The sequence below is a fragment of the Prionailurus viverrinus genome, unplaced genomic scaffold (genome assembly GCF_022837055.1).
Source record: "Prionailurus viverrinus isolate Anna unplaced genomic scaffold, UM_Priviv_1.0 scaffold_42, whole genome shotgun sequence".
NCBI lineage: Eukaryota > Metazoa > Chordata > Mammalia > Carnivora > Felidae > Prionailurus > Prionailurus viverrinus.
In genome coordinates this window covers 363,042-383,532 of record NW_025927609.1, presented here as the reverse complement: position 1 = coordinate 383,532, position 20,491 = coordinate 363,042, and the positions used below count along the sequence as shown (strand labels likewise).

General features: G+C 53.0%; 1 protein-coding gene across 11 annotated transcripts in view; it reads left to right on the top strand.

Moving 5' to 3' along the window:
- The window catches only part of PCNT (pericentrin), a 127,777-nt gene that overhangs the window by 80,943 nt on the left and 26,343 nt on the right, over positions 1–20,491 (top strand). For 10 of the 11 annotated variants that reach the window (XR_007149669.1, XM_047846856.1, XM_047846855.1 and 7 more), the window contains 12 exons: positions 2,321–2,550; positions 3,125–3,235; positions 3,349–3,366; positions 4,104–4,310; positions 6,394–6,552; positions 6,819–6,971; positions 7,888–7,980; positions 9,732–10,556; positions 11,838–12,029; positions 14,003–14,716; positions 15,542–15,644; positions 18,461–18,615. Coding sequence is in view for 10 of the 11 variants with exons in the window: in XM_047846856.1 (XP_047702812.1) it covers positions 2,321–2,550; positions 3,125–3,235; positions 3,349–3,366; positions 4,104–4,310; positions 6,394–6,552; positions 6,819–6,971; positions 7,888–7,980; positions 9,732–10,556; positions 11,838–12,029; positions 14,003–14,716; positions 15,542–15,644; positions 18,461–18,615 (2,960 nt within the window). In the remaining variant the exon portion in view is untranslated. The remainder of the gene's footprint in view (positions 1–2,320; positions 2,551–3,124; positions 3,236–3,348; positions 3,367–4,103; positions 4,311–6,393; positions 6,553–6,818; positions 6,972–7,887; positions 7,981–9,731; positions 10,557–11,837; positions 12,030–14,002; positions 14,717–15,541; positions 15,645–18,460; positions 18,616–20,491) is intronic. The other variant, XM_047846854.1, reaches the window with a different exon arrangement.

Sequence of the window (20,491 nt, the reverse complement as noted above, 5' to 3'; positions counted from 1 at the left end):
CACGGGGGCTTTTTTGTCTCCTTTAAAAGTCGGCGCCAGGGTGCCTGGCTGGCTCAGTGGGTTAAGCATCTGACTCTTGATTTCAGCGTAGGTCGTGATCTCATGGTTGGGAAGACTGAGCCATACATTGGGCTCTGCGCTGACAGTGTGGAGCCCGCTTGGGATTTCTCTCTCTCCGTATCTCTCTACCCCTCCCCGACCTGACTCACACTCATGCGGGCTTTGTCTTTCTCTCTCAAGATAAGTAAATAAACATTAATAAATAAACAAATAGAAGTCGGTGTCAAGTTGTTGGGCAACCAGGACGCGCTGCAGCTCCAGGGCACCAGTCTGCCTGGGCTGCTGTCACAGGAGGCGTGGACGGGCTGCAGACAACAGGCACTGGCCGCCCACAGCCCTGGAGGGTGGGGTCCACGATGAAGGCGCTGGCACGCCGCCTTCTGATAAACACCAGCCTCTGCACCGTGTCCTCACTTTTGGGAGGAGCGGGCCGCTCTCTGGGGTCTCTCTTAGGCTCAGATCCCATTCGTGAGGCTCAACATATGGATATTGGGGAGGGGGGGTCACAGACATTGAGACAATCGTCACGGTGCTACAGAAAAGCACAAGTGTTAGAGACTCTCCAGGAACGCATACACTCCCTAGAACCCTGTTGTCTGACTTCATGTTTCCACTCTGAAAACGCTGTGTGTTTTCATTCATAGGCATTCCTGTTACCATAGCACATGAGGACTCAGGTTTGTAAAAACAAACAAGTGGCTGCCGTGTGATATGCATTGTGTCTGCACCAGATTTCCCCAATTTTTTACCAAAAAAGAAAACTACTTCAAAGCTTTTGTGGCAGACTGTTAACAACAACAACAACAACAAGCCAACTTTAATCTTTAGTATTGATACATGAAAATGGGCGAGCATTTCTGCTGCGGCGTGTGCCGCTTGGGCGGGGTCGGGGGGGTGGTGGCCCTGGAGGCCCCGGTGGGTGTCCGTGGAGGGGCTCGGGGACCTGAGTGGAGCTTCTGTGCTGGCCCGACTTTGTAGGTGGCCCTCAGCGTGGCCCGAACGGCCACAGGACACCTTCCTTGCAGTGCCACTTGCACGGAGGCCACGTGTGCTGGGCCGCCCTTCCTGCGGCACGTGGCTCTGAGGATGGTGCTGTCTGGGTGCGTGACCGGGCAGCACTGACTCCAGGGGTGCGGATGTCGGTGTTCTAACTGCATGTTTAAGGCTAATTTATCATAATTGCTGAGTTGTTCGCATGAAGTGGTGGTGGTAGTTTGCCATAAAAGATTGACAGATTTTTATAAAACGACATGAGTCTTGAAAGCATAAAAATGTAAGTGAAAACTATTGAAGTTAAAATTCAGTTTAGAGATGGTTTGAACACTTCAGGATTCGTCAGAGGCGAGCCTCCTTTTTTTATAGGTGCTTACTAATTTCCAGTTTCTACTTGGAATGTGGCCTTATCATCCAGTTAATTTTAGATTGGCTTTGATTTCCCGATGGCTGGACCCTGTTCCTCTGAGACACCACGGCCCTGCATGCATACTGAGCATGTTTACAGTGAACATCCGGGCGTGTGTTCCCTCTGATGGAGGTTTTAAGTTACATTTTATTTTTCCATATCGGAGAGTATACATAAAGGAATAATTCCTGGAAAATTAGCTGATACGTCTTTTGGGAATATCAAGATATATTCTTTCAGTCTTCAAAATGTTTTATTTTAGCCAATCTTAATTAAAAAAATTTTTTTAGCGTTTATTTATTTTTGAGACAGAGAGAGACAGAGCATGAACAGGGGAGGGGCAGAGAGAGAGGGAGACACAGAATCTGAAGCAGGTTCCAGGCTCGGAGCTGTCAGCACAGAGCCCGACGCGGGGCTCGAACTCACGGACCGCGAGACCATGACCTGAGCCGAAGCCGGCCCCTTAACCGACTGAGCTACCCAGGCGCCCTAGCCAATCTTAATTTAAAAGGCAGTTTTTTTGGTTTGTTTTTGCAGAAGTACTTGACTTTATTTTCTCCAGGTATCTGGCTAAATACGGGCTCACACTGGCTCGCAGAGTGCGTGTTCCCTCCCCGGCCGTGGCTGTGTCCCCCTGTTTCCAGGGGGTGGGGTCTGGGAGCCTCAGGGGACACTGTGCCCCCGGCCCCTGGCCAGGCTCTGGTCTGGGGCTGCTGGGAAGGCTGGACGTGGGGTGGGCTCTCTCCTGGGATGTCCCTGCTGTGCGGGGACGCTGCCGAACACATTTTGTTACCGCTCTGGCCCACGTACCTGCCCCGAGCTATGGAGCTTGTGTCCCTGTTTTCTCTGCACTTGCAGCTCTTCGTAGGGAGGTGGAGTGTCTAACCCAGGAGCAGCTGGAGGCCAGGAAGCAGTCTGAGAAAGACCGCGCAGTTCTGCTCTCGCAGATGAAGGTGTTCGAGGCTGAGCTGGAGGAACAGCTCTCTCGGCATGAAGCGTGTGCCAAGCAGGCTGAGGAGCTCTCGGCGCTGAGGCAGCAGATGGCGGCTCTGGACAAGCATCTGCGGAGCCAGCGCCAGTTCATGGACGTAAGCACCCGGGATAGGTTGTCTCTGTGGCCCCGGAGTCATCCTCATAGCGTGAGGTCCCACGACACAACGTTGGGTTCACGTGCGGCCAGATTGTTGTGGTCCCGTTGCTGCTTGGTGCTCATCTCGGAGGTTGTCCACGTTTGTGATGTGTGACTGAGGGGCCCCCTCATGTGCATGGCCTGGGGGGCCTCCATCAGCCCAGGCTGCAGGCCCTGCGTGCCCAGCACCCGGGAGGCGCCTGTAGCTCCCCCAGTTGGGCCCAAGCCGTTTGCTTTCTGTGACGTTCCTCCCGTCCACGTTCACAGGCCTCCCCGCCTTGCACCTGCAGGGCCGTCCCTCTGCATTTCACTATGCTTCACAAAGTGCCCCGTGACTCGGAGCCCATTCTTTGGGTAGTGACATGCGTGTGGAAGGGAAGTGCTGGCCGCAGCAGTCCGCATCTGAGCAGGCTGTCCCCTCCCCTGACCTCGTGCAGCCCCCTCTCCTTCGGCGGGAGGTGGGTGCAGCCAGGGGAAGCGCTGTGTCCCGCCAGCGTCTGTGAGCTGTCCCAGCAGACCGCCTTTCTCGACAGGAGCAGGCTGTCGAGCGGGAACACGAGCGGGAGGAGTTTCAACGGGAGATCCAGAGGCTGGAGGAGCAGCTCCGACAGGCGGCCCGGCCACGGGGCCCGTGCGTCCGCGATGTAAGTCAGCCCGTCACACGCTGTACCCGTGGGGTAGCCATCCTCTGTGATGCTTTGAAGTTTTACCTTTCGGTTTCCTTGTCTGCCTTCCATGTACCTGACGACGACCACAGGAGCAGCTGGATGAGGAGGTATGGCGTGTTGCCCTCCCACCGCATGACCCGTGGGGCGGGGGAGGCCAGGGGCCCTCTCGCACGTGGGCTCGTTGCTTGCTTGTTTCTCTTGCTTCCTTTTGCTTGGAGCCCGACTTGCCTGCTTCCTTCTGCCTGGCATGGCTGCAGCTGATTTGCCTCTTCTTTTAAAGCATTACACATATTTTGAGATGATTGTGGATTCATTTTCAGCTGTGAGCAGTAAGACAAACGTCCCGTGCACCCTTCACCCACTTCCCTGGGGTGATGCCCACAGAGGTCGAGCCGGGAGCACAGCCAGGACACGGATGTGGGGTCCCCTCCCACCCACTAGCCTGGCCTCTGTGTTAGTTGTGTCATGTCTGCAGTTGCACAAACAGACAAGCAGTTTGTGCCCGTGTGAGACTGACCTCCTTCACTCGGCCTGGCTCTCTGGACCCTGCCCAGGGGGCTGCTGTGCCCAGAGTCCTTTCCTTGTATTGCCGAATAGCTTTTCCTTCCCTACTAACAAGATTAACTTTGTTTTCCTAACAGATCTTGTGTCATATTAATATTTTTCTACGTCTTTATTGAGAGAACACCCGCATTACAATTTTCTGTCTCACTAGGCTCCTGCGTGTAGTCTCCGTGTAGACCACTCGTCAGGATCAGTGTTTCCTCAGTTGTGTTGTATGCTTTCTTATTTGGAAGACGGCTGTTTTAACTATTGTATTTCTCAAGCAATTTCTTTGTTTTAGGTTGAATTGCTACAAGAAAAGTTGAGAGAGAAATCAGATGGGTTTGATGAACTGGTTATAAAGAAAGAATTGGCAGACAGACAAGTGTTAATCCAGGAACAGGAAATTAAACGTCTCCAGGAGACAAATGCCAGCTGCCGAAGAGAAGCGACTGAACTGCGAGAAGAACTGGAGAAGCAGAGAAACACCGTGAAAGCGCTGCAGCAGGTAGCGGCCCTTGTCGCGTGGAGGCTCTGTGGGGTCTCGGTCGGGGCTGTCGGCGGGGCACCTTCCACCTGTGCCGCTGTGCCCGCACCGTGCCGGGAGGACCGGGGGTTGGCAGATCCATAGCGGGCCGTGCCGGAGTCCACTGCGGCCTCATTTCCTCTAAGGGGGCGTCCCCTCGTGTCTCACTGGCTGCCAGCCAGCCCTCTGCTGCATACACTTCACTGCTTCCGATCTCTTGACAGTTGTTTGGGGCCGGGGGCGGGGGGTGGGTGGCCCGCACAGCCAACATCCAGTTCTCGGCAGACCCTGGTGGGAGGTCGTGTAACTCAGACACCGTCCACCTGGAGGTGGCGTCAGCCCCCACAGGAGAGGGGCTCAGTCCCACGAGACTGCCCCCTCAGGGGCCGTTGGCAAGTCCTGTTGTACAGATGGAGGTTCCTGCGAGCCCCTCCTTGGGTTCGGTTAATTTGCTAGAGTGGCTCAGCGCTCTCCGGGAAACCGTTCACTCACTAGATCACCAGTGTGTTGAGAAAGGGTGCAACTCAGGAACAGCCAGATGAGGAGACACAGAGGGCAAGGCACGGGGAGAGGGTCAGGAGAGTCCGTGCCCTCTCTGGGTGCACTGCCATCGGGAGCGTGCGTCTGTGGCACAGACATCGTCCTTTGTGTCTGAAGTTGAGGTCGAGGCGGACGCCCTCTGATTGCCAGGCGTCCGACCCAGCCACCCGGCCCTCCTCTCCAGCTGTTAGTCGCAGGAGTTGAGCTTGTGACTTTCATGTATTTCATGTCACCAGAGGTTAGACGCTTACTGGAAAAGCGGGGATTGGTGAGAAACCTTACTTTACAGTCGTTGGTTTGATCCTGTGACAAGTCCAGCTTCAAGGAGAGGAGAGTTTTGTCAGGTGTGTTTGGTTGTCGAAAATGCAGATGCCAACAGTTAACTGAGGTCAGGGGTCTTCCCGGGGGCGAGGACCTGGGCGGTTACTGTCTCGGGAGGGGCGCCCAGCACGAGAGGGGAGCCCTGCCCCTACTCTGGCCTCTTCTGTGCTGCCCGGGGACAGCTCGGCTCAGGGTGGCTGCATCAGTCCCTGCACCCTCCCCCCTCTGCTCCTGCTGCACCTGTCTCTCCTCCCTCCCTCCACTCTCTTCCCTCCCTCCTCCCTCTGACCTCTTCCCTCCTCCCTCTGCCCCTGCTCCACCTATCTCTCCTCCCTCCGTCCTCCCTCTTCCCTCTGTACTTCTTCCTTCCTCTCACTCTTCCCTCCTCCCTTCCTTCCTGCTCCACCCATCCCTCCTCCCTCCTCCCTCTACCCTTTACTCCTGCCCAGTCCATCTCTCCTTCCTCCCCTCTTTTCTCCTCCATACTTCCTGCTCCCTCTCCCCTCCATCCCTGCTCTGTCCGTCCCGCCTCTCTCCATTCTTCCTTCACTCCTGCCATCTCTCTTCTCTCTGTCCCTGCTCCCTCCCTCTTCCTGCTTCCCTCCCTTGCCCCTCTATCTTTTCTCCCTCCTCCATCTTTCCTCATCCCTCCTCCCTTCCCTCAGCAAACATTTACTGAGCATATTAGATGCTATAGGTATAAAAAATGCCCCTTTTCCCTTCCACAAAGATGTAACTTTTTGTCCACTTAATTTATTGTGACTCTTTTGTCCATATTAAATGCCCTTTGAAAATTTTTAATGAGACGTTAGTGTTCATCTTACAGATGTGCAGTGCCCTGATGAGCCATCGCCCTGTTTGTTGGCAGGTTCTTTGCAATTTTCTTCTGAATAGCCAACAGTCTAGAGACCATTTTTGTGCCTTCCTGAATAATTACTAAGGACGAATTTATTGCAGTGACCTCGCTGGCACACACATTGGCTCTCTGTTTGGGGTCACATCCTTCACCAAGCAGATCTGTGCTCTGGAGCACAGCCGGTCTATAGATTGTGTGTCTGGTGCGTGCAGGGGTGCACAGGTATGTGCAGTTGTGTGCACATGAGCTCCAGGAAGAGCTGAGGACACCGTGCACTCAGAGCACAGTTTGAGGCCCCCAGTTCCTGAAGTACTTGCCTAAAGTAAATCTTCTTTTATTCTCAAACAGGATAAAGAGGCATTACAGGAGCAGCGTGGAGTGGTGTCCACACTGCAGTCTAAACTCGATGAGGGCAGTTGCCCCACACCTCCTGCAGGCACTTGTCCTGAGAGCCCAGAAGTCCAATTAGAGGCAGTACAGACAGCGCTCCGGCAGCGGGAGAGTGAGGCAAGTGTGGGGGGCCATGGGGGACTCCCCTCTGCTCAGGGCTGCTGGTGGCCTTCACTGCCCTTCTGTGTGGAGGGGCAGGACACCCAAATGATGCCGGAAGGGTGTGTCTGTGTCTACTGTAGGTAACAGCTTGGTGTGGGCTATAAAATATCAGTAGCTCTTTTTTGTCGTGTACTTAAATCTTTTAATTTGTAGCTTTCGTAATCATTAAGTGGACTAGAATGTTAGGTACTTTTTAATATTCTCTCTTATTTTAACGAAAGGTTTTAGACTCGAAAGAACAGTTAGGAAAGATTAAGGATGACTTAGTCAGCAAGCGCGACGAAGGGCTGCACCTGAACGTGAAGCTGGACACACGGAGCAGCCGTGCCTCCGTCAGCCTGCGAGAACTGCAAGAGGAGAATGCTCGCTTGAAGGTGAGCCGGGCAGTCCTGCCCAGACACCAGGCTCCATGTCTGTGCCCGTGCCACCACCTGCCCAGGGACCACCAGCCCCGGGTCCCAGACACCGTGGGCACCGAGGATAGTCCTCTGCTGCAGGGGTTTCAGGAGATGCCTGCCTTCTGCTCCAAGGTCTGAGCCGGGGTGGCTCTGGAAGGTGTGCAGGGGGCAGAGCCCAGGGCCACCTGGACCCCGTGCCTCCTGCACCAGCCTCTGGGTCTGGTGTGCGTCTTGAGAGCGAGTCTTGTAGAGGACGCTTGTTGGAGCTCAGCGGCAGCAGGGGCACACTTGTCTGACAGTAGAAGCTGTCAAGAGAAAGTAAATGTTCACCACTTACCTATTTGGGTCATTATAGACACCCTGTTCTCGGAGAGGTGATTTTTGGTTGTTAACCCTTCCTATGAGCAGGACGAAGAAAAATACTTTTTTTTTTTTTTTTAATTTTCTCTCTTTCTTTCTTTCTTTCTTTCTTTCTTTCTTTTTCCTTCCTTCCTTCCTTCCTTCCTTCCTTCCTTCCTTCCTTCCTTTTTTTGAAGACATTCTGTTTCAAAATCTTCTAATGCCTTAGTGTAATCATGCTTCTGAGGAGACTCAGGGTGTAAAGGAAGCAGAATTGTGATGCATTGCGTACAGAGCCCTTGCCTGTGGCACCCCCGGTCGCTGTTGGGTGCGTGACCCTCACAGGCAGTGTCACATGATGCTGGTGACAACCGGGTTTGAGGCCCATCGCAGGCATCAGGCGTCCTTCAGTGGGAAACATACAGAAAACCACTTTCGGATTGAACGCTAGTATTTACACTCATGGGTTTATTAGGGTACCGCACGTCTGCCAGGTCAGGGGACCGCTTCCCATAGTCACATTTTATTGGCATCACTGTGATTATTTCCACAGGCATTTCTGCAGAACAAAGAAAAGGAGATCATGTGTGTGAGCGAGCAGCTCGAGGCTCAGCTGGCCGGGATGGGAAGGGGCACGCTCAGTGAGGTAGGCCTTTCCCGGCACCCCTAGAACCAACATACCCCTCGGGGGCAAGCGTGCCGGGGGTGGGTGGCACCAGGCCTTGTCAGCTCTGCGGTGTCCCGCCTAGAAAGGGACCACTTCCCCCAAAATGGGAAGTACCACACACGTTGCAGGAGACCAGGCGTGCGTGCTCTTGGCCCAAGTGTCCACCCTTGTTCTCAGTTCTTGGCCCGCACGGTCTTCCCTCTTTGGGCTCCGGGTGCCCCTCTCTGGCCTGCCTGCTCCAGCCGTGCTGCGTCCCAGAGGGCTCATCTCCGATTTAGTGCTTTACTCTTTAAAGCCACCTGCATGTGCTGGGTTTATATTTATGTATGTGTATATAATATATATATTTTTTTACGTTTATCTACTTATTTTGAGAGGATGAGCGAGCAAGGAAGGGTCAGAGAGAGAGGGAGAGAATCCCAGGCAGGCAGCACACTGTCAGCATGGAGCCCGTCATGGGGCTCAGACCCACGAGATCATGACCTGAGCCAAAGTCAAGAGTCGGACGCTTAACCGACTGAGCCACACAGGCGCCCTAGGTTTGTATTTCAGGTTTTCTGTTTGTGTCGCGATTGTGGCTGGTCTGTAGCACCTGCCTTTTCATGTCTGGGTGTTTAGAGTGAATAAGCCCACGTCGTGTGCTGTCAGAATCACCCTTGAAACTCCCTTCAGGTGTCTGAGGGGAGACGAGAGTCTGCATGGTGCCCAGCACAGGGGGCACGCAGGCTGGCGGTGAGGGTCGCACCTCACCAGGGCCTACCTCTGCCAGCCGTACAGTTCTCGGTGCAGATTTCAACATGGTGGATGCGTGTGTGATGGATAGCTCATATTCTCTAAACCAAAACCAAAAATTAACTTGTTTTCTTTTGTTTTCAGTATTGGCCAGATTTGCATTTGAGTTTAAAGGAATTAAATGGCACTAGTGAAACCAAGAATTGTTGTGAAACCCTCAGTTTTCAGGAAGTGAACATTGGACTATAAGAAATTAGCTGGAGATGGTAAACTGGAGCACGAATGGCTTAGTCACTAGAATGGAGTTTGGAGCTGTATTGACAGAGATTTCAATCTGGTTTTCCACCTGGCAAGATAGTTAACACCTACGTTTCAATTGTCTTATCTTCAAAGTAGCAGTAATAACATTTCTTACCTTAAAACCTTGAGGGTGACATTAACCAGCACGAGTGGAAACATTCTCCAAGGTCCAGGGGGGCACAGCGCTAGGCTCGGAGCAGTGGTGGCGGCAGTGACGGCCCCATGCATGCACCTGGCTCGGTCCTGCTCTTCAGTGTTGCCAGTCCTCAAGCCTGATTTTCTTCATTTGTTTGTCTTTTAGTGTTAGAACCATGCCTAAAACCTAAAATCTCCCTTCAGTAAAACCAAGCAGATCGACGTTACTTGAATATTAAAAAAATACACGTTAAGGGTGGTGACATTAGTGTGGAGGTGCCACGGAGAGGCAGCCAGGGAAGCTCCCTCTGCCCATGGCGGTGATGGCACAGAGTGAGAGGAAGTGTCCAAACAAGAGGCAAAGTGGCCACCGTGGGTGTCCCTTCCCAAGCACTTTGGTAACCCTGATGCGGTGGGAGTGCAGCATTCGGGTGTTTTCAGGTATTAAAGGTCATTTGTTAATTTGGTGCCACAGCTCAAAGTTGCTCCTGAACCTCAGATTAAAGGAGGGAAATTCTGAAGGTGGAACGTTTCATTCACCTCTGAACGTGCTTCTTCCTCAGGTTCCCTGTGACAGAAACTCAGAGATCGAGGAGCTGAGGTCCGTCATCGAGAATCTGCGAGAGAACCAGCAGCAACTGCAGAAAGATAAGGCAGAGGAGATAGAGCAGCTCCATGAAGTCATCGAGAGGCTGCAGAGGGAGCTCTCCCTCGGCGGCCCCGCGCCACTCGGGGCCCAGGTCAGCGAGCTGCCCGGCGACCCTGTGGCCAGCCCCGAGGCGCTGTTGGCGGCGGGGCCCGCGGGCCGGCTGCTCTCGGAGCAGGAGCGCCGGCACGGCCAGGCCCTGGAGGCCCTGCAGCGGCGCCTGCAGGCCGCTGAGGAGGCCGCCGCGCGGAAGCTGGCCGAGCTGGAGCACAGCGCAGCGCTCAGGGAGGGTGAGGTCCAGGGCATGGCCTCCCAGATCCGAGCCTTTGAAGCTGCCCTAAAAGCAAAGGAAGCGAAGATTGCAGAAAGGGATTTAGAAATCAATGCTCTGAAGCAGCAGAAACTGGCCCACTCCGCCGAGCTGGAGACCATCCTGTCTGCCTTCTCCCGCTTCCGCCGTTCCCTGGAACAGCAGCCCCTGACCGCTGAGGATGAGCCCCCAGAGCTTCAGCGGCTCCGAGCGCAGTGCATCCGCCTCAGCCGCCAGCTCCAGGTGCTGAACCAACGGTTTCTGAGGTGCCAGAAGGAGCTGGACAAGCAGCAGGCGCGAGGGGCCCACCTGCACCCTCGTGCAGAGGGCAGCTCCCAGGGACGAGGCCCCGGGGGCGAAGAGGCCTTTGATGACAAAGCGTCAGGGCCGGACGTGGGCACAGCCCCTAACAGCCGTGTCGGAGACCCACAGGTGGGCCTTGTTCCTTCCTGGTCCGCAGAAGGGACAGCCTCTGTGCATAGGGAGCTGGGGCTGGGGTGCGCTTGGGGAGCAGGCACACGGTGGTACAGGGGTGCGTTGGGGGAGTGGGGGCACACACGAGGGTACAGGGTGTGTTGGGGGAGCAGGGGCACACACGAGGGTACAGGGGCATGCTGGGGGGGGGGGGGGCGGGGCACACATGGGGGAGCCAGGGAGCACTTGGCACCTGCAAGAGGCCCTGACCCAGACCACAGAGCACTCTGGCTAGACCAGGGATGGTTGGATGTTCTGTCCAGGAGGACCTACTGTTCCTCCTCCTTTCTCTTTAAGTCAATGACTGTCCTTCGTGTGCCAGGCAGTGGGGGATAGAGTTCCCAGAGGGTGGCTTCTGGTGCTGTAGAGAGAGGAATCTGAAGCTCGTGGCTCCTGGGTGCATTTCAAGTCCCTAGAACCTCAGGTCAGAACATGTGTACACAATGGAACCTGGGGCTGCACTATTTCCTATACTTTTAAACTTCATATCTTTGAGAGTGATTGAAGGTTTTCAAAGCCCTATGATAGGGAACATTAAATAATGCAGAGATGGCTTTGTTTTAAGAGGCTCCTTGGATTTTCCTCTCTGGACTCTATTCAGTTACTTTGTTGTTGTTGTTAAGTTTATTTATTTTGAGAGAGTGCAAGCAGGAGAGAGGGGGAGAGGGGGGGGGGCGGGGCGGAGAGGACCTCAAGCAGGCTCCATGCTCAGCGCAGACCCCGACCCGGGGCTCAGTCCCACAAACCGTGATGTCACGAGTCGGGTGCTCAACCGACTGAGCCACCCTGGCACCCCTCAGTTGCTCTAATTTTTAACACTCCTCCCCTGTGTAACACTTTTTAAGTTCATTTCAGTTTGGTCCTGAGAACTCCAGACTCTCTGCCTGCTGCCCCCTGCCATCTGCAGCTTGTGTGGAGCAGCTCCCGTTGGCCCGCGCGTTGTGGGGTTTCCTGGCCGGTGCCCGTGTCACGGCGAGCACGTCCTGGCCTGCTGTGGCAGGGAGCAGGCCGTGTGTGCAGTGCTCACCTCTGGTCTCCTGTCCTTTGTGATTTAGGAGACGGGGACTTGCTGATGCCACCTGTGGACCTTCCCTCGGGGCCCTGCTGGCCAACATGCAGGCTCCGGAGCTCCGGGAAGTCCCAGGCAGCCCGACGACTGTGCTCCGTGTGCGTCGTTCTTCCTGGTGCTTTTAGCTCTGCCTTCACGAGCGTCATCCTTGTTTTCTCCGCTTATTGCAGAGTGCAGTTAACGGTGATCTGCAGCCCGCCAAAGCCCCGGTGACGCCAGACCACCCAGGTCCACACAGACAAGACCGCGTGATGTCTGTGCTCGCGGCCTGCCAGAAGCAGCTGGAGTCTGAGCTGCTCTTGGTGAAGAGTGAAATGCACTTGAGAATGGATGACCGTGGCAAAGTGCCGGGAAGGATGAAGGTACCTGGGCACACAGCACGTGGTGCTGAGCGGGCGTAGACCAGTGTTACATGGATGGCAGCTCTATTGTGTTCTCGGAGTGGTCTGTTCACATCTGTTTTGAAGTTTCCTACATGTTTTTTTGTTTTGTTTTGTTTTTTAGGTATTCTCTAGAAATGCACATTTCCCATGGTCTAGCCTATGAAAAATGAGCAGTTACTTCTCCCTTAGTGATAGCAGTAGGATTTAACTGGACTCTAAGGCCTGTCCCTAGGGTTTTCTGTGTGAGGACAGCTGCTCTGTGGCTCAAGGCCTTTATCACCAGTGTTACTTTGAAAGCTCGCATTTATTTTTTTGAACCTCAGGGGTTTTCCCTGCATATTTTGACTTTACGCTCCTGACAAAGAAGAGCATAGTAATCTGGAACGCAGCAGTTTGAGCACTCTCGTCACCAGGGCAGAAACAACACGAGAGCTGACTTGGGCTGGGGGCTGCACATTGGCCCATCAAGTGTTACAGGGTCAAGGTGTTCCAGAAATCAAAAGTGGCTGGTTTAAAGGTTTTCCTAAGGGCGGTGGCAGAGTGTGATTAGACCCTGGCTCTCGAGCCTGCCAGTGTAGACGTTGCACAGTTCGGCAGGATGTTCCAGCTCTGCTTTTCTGGGAACTCTCCTGTGGCGTGCCAGGTACACCGCATCCCTGTGTAGAGTCTGCAGGTTCTGAATCGTGCAGGTGTAGGCCCAGGGACTTCAGGCCAGGCCCACACACCCGTGCCTGCGGTTTTGATCGAAGATGCCTAAATCTGGTTTTATATGTTCATCAAATCCCCACAGGAAGTTTAATTCTGTTTGGAGAGGACTTGTTCTCTAACTCTGTGTAGCAAACATATCTCCATGCCCTTTTGATGAGAACATTTGTTTGAATTTTTTTTTTTTTTAAATTTTTTTTTTTTTCAACGTTTATTTATTTTTGGGACAGAGAGAGACAGAGCAGGAACAGGGGAGGGGCAGAGAGAGAGGGAGACACAGAATCGGAAACAGGCTCCAGGCTCTGAGCCATCAGCCCAGAGCCTGACGCGGGACTCGAACTCCCGGACCGCGAGATCGTGACCTGGCTGAAGTCGGATGCTTAACCGACTGCGCCACCCAGGCGCCCCTGTTCTTGTTTTTTAATTGTTGTATGCGGTCTCTGTGCTGAGGATCTGCTTGAGATGTAAACTTCAGGTCTTCTCAGATCTTTTCTTAGCCTGCACCTTTGCCTGGGTACATGTAATTTCCTCTAATTTCTTCTGTGTATGCAGTTGTCTTTGAATGTTCTAGTTTTTAATTTCTCCCCAGAAAGAAAACAGAGAAAAATGCTGTGGTAGAAAAAAAGGTCACCAGCCCTTTAAATCTCCTGCAGGTCACTTGAGCCAGAGGGGGAGGGGCTATGACAGTGGTCTCCCACCTGTTTGCACCTTCCAGATCAGAAGCAGCAGTGGGAGCACAGACCCCCCCCCCCCCCCCCATTTGTGGGATAGTCCTATGCCCACCGTGGCTCCCACACGTTGTGTGTAAGCTGCTCCAGGAGTAGGTGCACACCAGCCTGCCGAGGGGCTGGGGCTGGGAGACGGGTGGCTGCTGCCGTGCTGAGAGCTGCAGTTTCCCCTCCAAGCCTCCCCCTGGAAGTTGCAAGCCTCGGACAGACTCCAGAGTTACAGCAGACAAGGTGCTGCCGGTGCCGTTGGTGCCCAGGTGGGAGACAGGTTCCTGGGGCTTCCTGCTCGGCCACCTTCCCAGAGTCCTCTGCAGCATTCACTTTGCAGGCTGAGTTCTCAGCTTTGGTTCTGTTTTTCATGGAATTAAAAAAGCTTGAAATCTCAAGAGTTGGAAGGACCCGAGGGCTTCATCATGGAGGCTCATTCTTAATTGCTCAGACAGCTTTGAAATTGGCTGATAAATACTTGACTCTGTAATTCAGTTATTTTACTTTATACATGTTCTTTTCCACATGCAGAATAAAGAAAAACTACTGGAAGATTGTCAGCTGCAGAAAGTTGGTCTCATAAGTCAGGTGAAAGAACTTCAAGAAAAGTTGAACCGTCTGGTGCATTCTGTGAACTTCCAGAACAGTGAGACAGAGGATTTCAAATTTCAGCAGCCATTGGCATCTTCACATGCTTTAGAAAATAATTTGAGTGACAGTTCCAGTAATGGTGAAGAAACTGACAAATTGCCTCTTGTTGATGCATTTCATGTTGATAAAACCACATGTGATCTAATTGACCTTAGTGGAAATCAGGATTCATTGGTAAGAAATGAAATGCCAAATGTTCCCATGGAAGATAGGGTTGATTTGCAGGATGGATCATTTTGTTTACAAGTGAGCCTGCACAGTGGCTCCCACGACCTAACCCATACCCAGGAGCCCGGTCCTGTGAAGAACGCACTCAGGGCAATGGACCTGTCTTCCTGGAGCTCACCCGAGGTTGTCAGGAAGGACTCGACCCTTGAGCCTGCACCCAGCCTGCCCTTGACGCCCTGCTCAGATGCCCTGAGCTTGGATGCCTCTGTGCAGGACAGGACAAGTGCCTCACTTCAGGCTGACGAGTTGGACCTGCTTTGGTACCTGGGCGGGTCAGCGGCAGGAAAGGCCTCCAGGTGGGCAGAGTCTCCATTGGTTGTAGACAGGGCTCCCTCCACTGACCACCATGTGCAGCGGACGGCCGTGGTAAGTGTTCATCCCTGGGTGGTGCCCCGGTTCAGCGTCTGTGGGATGCCCAGGGCCCCAGCGTGTTCCCATGGGAATGTATTTGCAGGGCCCACAGTATCATAGCTGCGGCCATTGTTGGTTCATCTCCTGACAGGGCCTGTGGGCCAGGTGTAGGTTCGCACCCGACAATCCCCTGGTCAGCTTTCCACAGCGCCAACCACAGTCCATTGTAATGTGAATAATTAGGACTTCGGTTATTCTTACAAACACGTGCCATGCATCAGTCCTACTCAGACACTCCCGCCAGGCCTGTGCACACTCACCAGTGCGGACTCGAGAAGTACAGTCGTAAACCCATCTTCCTGTGTAGTTTTTGTTCAGGTTCTTTGGCTGGAATCTGTTTCCTGGATTTATTTTAAGAGATTTTACATACAATACTAATTTATTTCAAAAACAATTATTTTTGAGATAAATCATATCTTCTTACGTAATAATTTTGAGATTTTGCATATCCTGGATTAGATACAATAAAAACCAACTAACAGAGGACTTTGTTATTTGAGATACACGTATATTACCATACACACTACCATAAAAATTACCTTTAATCTGAAATACTTGCTGTTGACTTCTTTAAAATAATCCTGGAGAACTGTGGCTGGGTTTGTTTAAATTCTTTAAAGCCCGTGATTTCATTATGTCCACAGGTGTGAAACATGTGTTGGGTTCTGTATGGGTAAATGATAAATTCAGACCTTAGAAAGTTTCCCTCTGACCAGTTTAGTTCTGTGATGTATTAAGTTACTATCTGACGACCGTTTAAAAACCTGCCTATTTGAACAGGAGAAAGATGTTGAAGATTTTATTGTAACATCTCTTGATGCTCAAGAAAAGCCCAGATCCTCTCCTGTTGGGTTCGAAGGAAAAAACAGCAGAAGTGATAATGGTGAGTCAGTCTTTTTAACTCTAAGGTTTTAGGGGACAGAACAGCATGGAGGCCCCCAGCTTGGTGTTCGCCACGCTTGCCATGCACACTGGCTGTGCCCGTCTGCGTCTCTGTCCTCTGTGCTCAGTGGCACCTGAAGGCCTGATGTTGCGCTACTCTGGAAAGCTTGGTTGTGCACTTCGTGGAGTGCGGTCCCTGCACTCAACACCCAGACATCCTCACTGGCGCCCTGCACGGGAGCGAGGCTGTGCCGTGTGGGCCCCGAGAGGAGACCCTCACGTTTCCGGCGGTTCCTGCATCTTCCTCTGGATGCTTGTAGCAGGGTCGTCGGCATGGGGGTCCTTGAGAGCGCGCACGGTGACGCCGTGCTCTTCCTGGGGCATCAGGGCAGACGGTGTGTGGCGCCAGCGTGGACCCCTTGGCAGCGGTGTCTGCCAGATTTTATTCTGAGTTTTCCTTTTAGATTGCTCGGTGTCAGGGAGCGGGGATGTACTCGGAGACCGTGTCTGTGGTCTCTTGTTTCTCAGACTCGGACACACCAGTGTTAGCCTCCAGTAATGATTGTTGCCTGCGTCATCATTAGGATAGTTGCCAGTCATGACCTTCTAACCTTGTAATTTTTTCTATAATTGTTGGCTTTTGATAAGTCCATCGCTTCAGGAGATGTTTCAGCATTTTTAAAAAAAGTCATCGTTGGCTTAATTCAGTGCCTTTTAAAACTAGACCATAGTGAAGTACAGTTCATGGACGCTTCAGCCTGTGCAGAATAGGGCCAGCAACGTTTTAATTTCAGTTTTGAGTTATTCCATGAAGTAAGTGCCCGGAGTGGTTCTGCACAGTGCCTTCCAGCCTCCCCACTCCGAACCACTGTTCCCTGGGGATGCCCACGTTCAGCTTCCAGAAATTTGTTCTGATACAGATTTCTAAGTCACATTTGCTAGTTACAGAACATGTTTAAACTTCTGGCTGCCAATTTCTTCTACTTTCCTTCCTTGTTTTTCTAAGGTGGCCCCGTTGTCCCGCTCTGTCCCCTCACCACAGAGCATGTGTGTTCTGAGCACCCCTGTCAGATTCCCACAGACCTTCTGGGACCAAGGGTCCTTTCCCAGACAGCTGGTTTCCTTTCTCCTTGCTTCTTCCTATTCTCCATCACGGGTCCTGCCCATGCTGTCTGTAGGCATGGGCATGCACTGCCCACATGACCTTCACCTGCCCACCTGACCTTCATGTGCTGTCTCTGCTTGCCTGGTCAGACCCCATGTCCCTCCTTGGTAGTCCTAGTTTTGACAAAGTGTGTTTTCTAGAAGCATTTGCAGAAAAAGCATGTGTGAGATGGGTTTTCTGAGAATGTCTGCACCTTCTTGATGTTTGTTGATAGTTTGGGCTTGGTGCAGACTCATGGGTGACAAGTCATCTTCCTTCAGACTCCTGAGTGCCTGCCTGCCTGCCTGCCATCCAGACCCTGATGTCACCCAGCACCACGGTGGTCCCTTGCCGCCAAGCACCTGGGCGCAGCGCTGCCGGCTTACCGGGAACAAGTCCTTCTGCACTGAGTGCGTCTTCCTTCTTCCTGGGATGTGGTTCACTTCCTTGTGGCTCTCATCTTGCCATACTTCCTGTTAATCACTGGACTCATTTTCTTATTTTCTCATTTTTTCTGTTTCCACTTCTTTGTACTTACGTTCTTACTTGTTAAAGAGCTTTGTGAGAATTTATCCCTTAATCTTCACATCAAATGCTCCCATTTCTGCTGTGTCTTAATTTCCAAGAGTTGTTCTTTCTCATCCTCTTTTCCTTTCTCTCGAAACTTCCTTTCCTTGTTTACGAATAATATTTTCTCTCTTACTTCTTTGAAGATATTCTGGGTTTTCTGAAGTTTTCTTGTGTTTGCTGCCTTTTTTGAATTTCCTCCAGCTCTTTGAGTCTGCTTTGCGTTGTTTTGTGTGTCTGAGTGTTCCTTGGTGTGTCTGAGGCCTTCAGCTTCTTAGCAGGGCAGTCGTCAGCAACTCACTGGAAGCTCTGTGCTCAGAGGGGCCTTGCCGGGGACACTGAGCCCCTCATGCCCACCCAAGCTTGGTGCCAGTCGGAGAAGCAGTTGCAAGGACTGACCCTGCTTTTCTTAGGATGCCTCCCTCCGCTTTCCAGGTCTCCGTGGACTGGCAGCGGGCTGCAGGCTCAGGGACCTACCGCATGCTGTTGAGTGGTGTCCCATTCCTTTCTGAGGCCCCTCCCATCAGGAGCTCCTGGTGTCTCAGATGCTAGACTGTTGAGGGCTCTCCACTTTAGGCTGGCTGCTCTCAGGGCTGGTCTCCACCCACCCCATCAGGCATGTTCACCTTTTCCTGGCCAGACGCTTGCTGCTCGTCCCGCAGCCTGCACGGGGGCCTCGGGCTGGCGTCTTCCATGTCTGCACAGCCGCCTCCGGGTGCGCTGGGTGGGCCCTGCGGGCGCGTTAGCCACAGTGCTTGCCGTGTGAGCCCTGCGGGCTCTGTCCTGTCTTCGGGGAATAAGGAGACATACTTCTGCACAAGAGTAAACATGAGCCAAGGTACCACGAAGGGTTTTATGTTGGAGTCACAGATGTTAACATGGTAAACGTGAAAACTTTTTCTTCATCTGTGTGGTTGTGTAGTCTTAGGCGTTTATAAACATGTTTTTGCCGTCTTTGGTGGTTTGTTGATGTCGTCTTCAGGGCCGGGGCCTCATGTGGCACCATGAAGCAGGGGTCTGGCCACATCTCTGGCACTTGCAGGGTGTCCCCCAGTACACTGCCAGAGAATTGGAGTGTAGACCCTGACTTTGTGCTGTGTTTTTAGGGGATGGCTCGGGGTTTGGAGACATGCTGAGCCAAGGTTCGGGAAGACTCGATGCCCCCACAGCAAGTCCTGTGGTGCTGCTTCCCGCCTCTGGAAGGTTCCCACAGCCGCTGGAAGCCATGAAGGAGAAGGAAGTCCATCCGAAACAAGTGAAGGTAAGGGCTGGCGGGAGCAGGGTGCGCGGTGTCGATGGGCCTCCGTGTGCGGCCGCCGTGATTGCCCTGTGGGTGCCACGTCAGGGTGCGTGCGTCACACCACAGGGCCAGCTGCGTGGGGTCTCGCTGTGCTCTAACGTGTTTCCATAGGGGGAGAGGCTGCTGGCGTGGGGAGCTTGGGATCAGGTATCCCAGGCGAGAGCCCAGCATGGCAGGTGGGGGGGTGGGGGGGGTTGGGGCGGTAGGGGAGAGCTGTGGGAGCTTCGGGCGCTGGGGTCCCGAGAGCAGGACCAGCTCTTCCTGCACCTGCTGCGGCACAGCGCACAGGGGACTTTCAGGGGTGGCTGTTGTGGTGAATCACAAAAGGCAAAAAGTAAGGTTAATCTTCCTGGATTGAGTTCAGGTATCACAATGCATGACCCTCTGGGGAGAAGTGGTTGTAAGTTTTGTTTGGTTTTGGAGATTGACCTTTAGCCTTTCCTAAAACAACTGGGGCCTGTGCTCGTGACTGGGCCACCCGCCACCAGGTGCCTGCCTGGGACCGAGCAGCAGAGCAGGGACCGCATGACCCACTCTGCTGACACAGGGCTGCGGGGCCACATTGGAGAGCCCAGCCCACTCTGCTGTGGGAGCTGCTGCTCGGGAGGGGTTGTCTCTGTGTCCTCAGGGCCTAGACCATTCTGCCTTCTGCTCTCTGCTCTTTTCTGTGTGTCCCTGAAGTTGACACTTGAGAAGAAAGGTTATTATCTGCACTCGTGTAGCAGTGCGGGCAGTTTTGATGGGCAGCCTCAGCTCTGACTCAGCTGGCTTGAATGGCACACAACATTTATCACTGGACCATACTGGGAGTTGGCTCCTGGTGCGCTGGCTCCAAGTGTATACCTAGAGAGGCCACCAGTGTCCCCGCACTCGCTCATTCCTTCCCTGTGCCACCAACAGGAAGCCTGTGGCACTTCTAGGGTCAGGCAAAGCATGGGCCCAGTGCTTCCTTTGAGGCTGTTTTCCAGGAATATCCCGCCCGTCCCCTGCCCCCACCCCCCGTCTTTCATTGGCAGACCTGGTCACACGGCCACCAAGACCAGCCGTCCTCAGCCCCGTTGACGAGCTGGGCTCATACTGACCCACTGCTGACAGGGAGTCATTGTGTGAACCACCTGCCGCAGCCCCGCTCGCCCACTGCTGCTGGTCTCCAGGTCACGGAGCTGGGCCCTTGGTGACCTCTCACAGCCAGACTCCACAGATCTAAAGCCCCTTGTGCCCTGGGGTCAGAGCCTGGTTCTCACCAGAGGAGGGAGGAGAGAAGCCACACTCAGCTTGCTGCGGCTGAACTGGGAGCAGAATTTAAAAACACTTTTTCTAATTTTAATTGATATGTGACACTGTGTAAGCTTCAGGTATACAGTGTGTTGGTTTAATACACACACGTTGTTTACACAGTGATCCCACAGTAAGATTGGTTAACGCCTCCATCACCCAGAACTTTTAATAAGTTTTCTTTTCTCTCACCAGTTTAGTGAATCATTTTTCGTCAAAACCACTGGCACGGCCTTGGCTGAATAAGCAAACCAATACAATGTCACTGTTGTGTTTTATTCACATGGTGAAAACATTCCTGTTACGTTGCTATTACAATGCCATCAAAAGAAAATGATTTTGAGGTTAAGTAAAATCTCCAAAATTGTGTTCATCTTGCTCCTTTAAGAATTGAAATCGGAGAGGCATCTGGGTGGCTCAATCAGTTAAGTGTCCGATTCGTGATTTTGTCTCAGGTCATGATCCCAGCCCCGTGTTGGGCGGGCTCCATGCTGAGTGTTGAGCCTGCTTGGGATTTCTCTCTCTCTCTCTCTCTCTCTCTCTCTCTCTGTCTCTCTGTCTC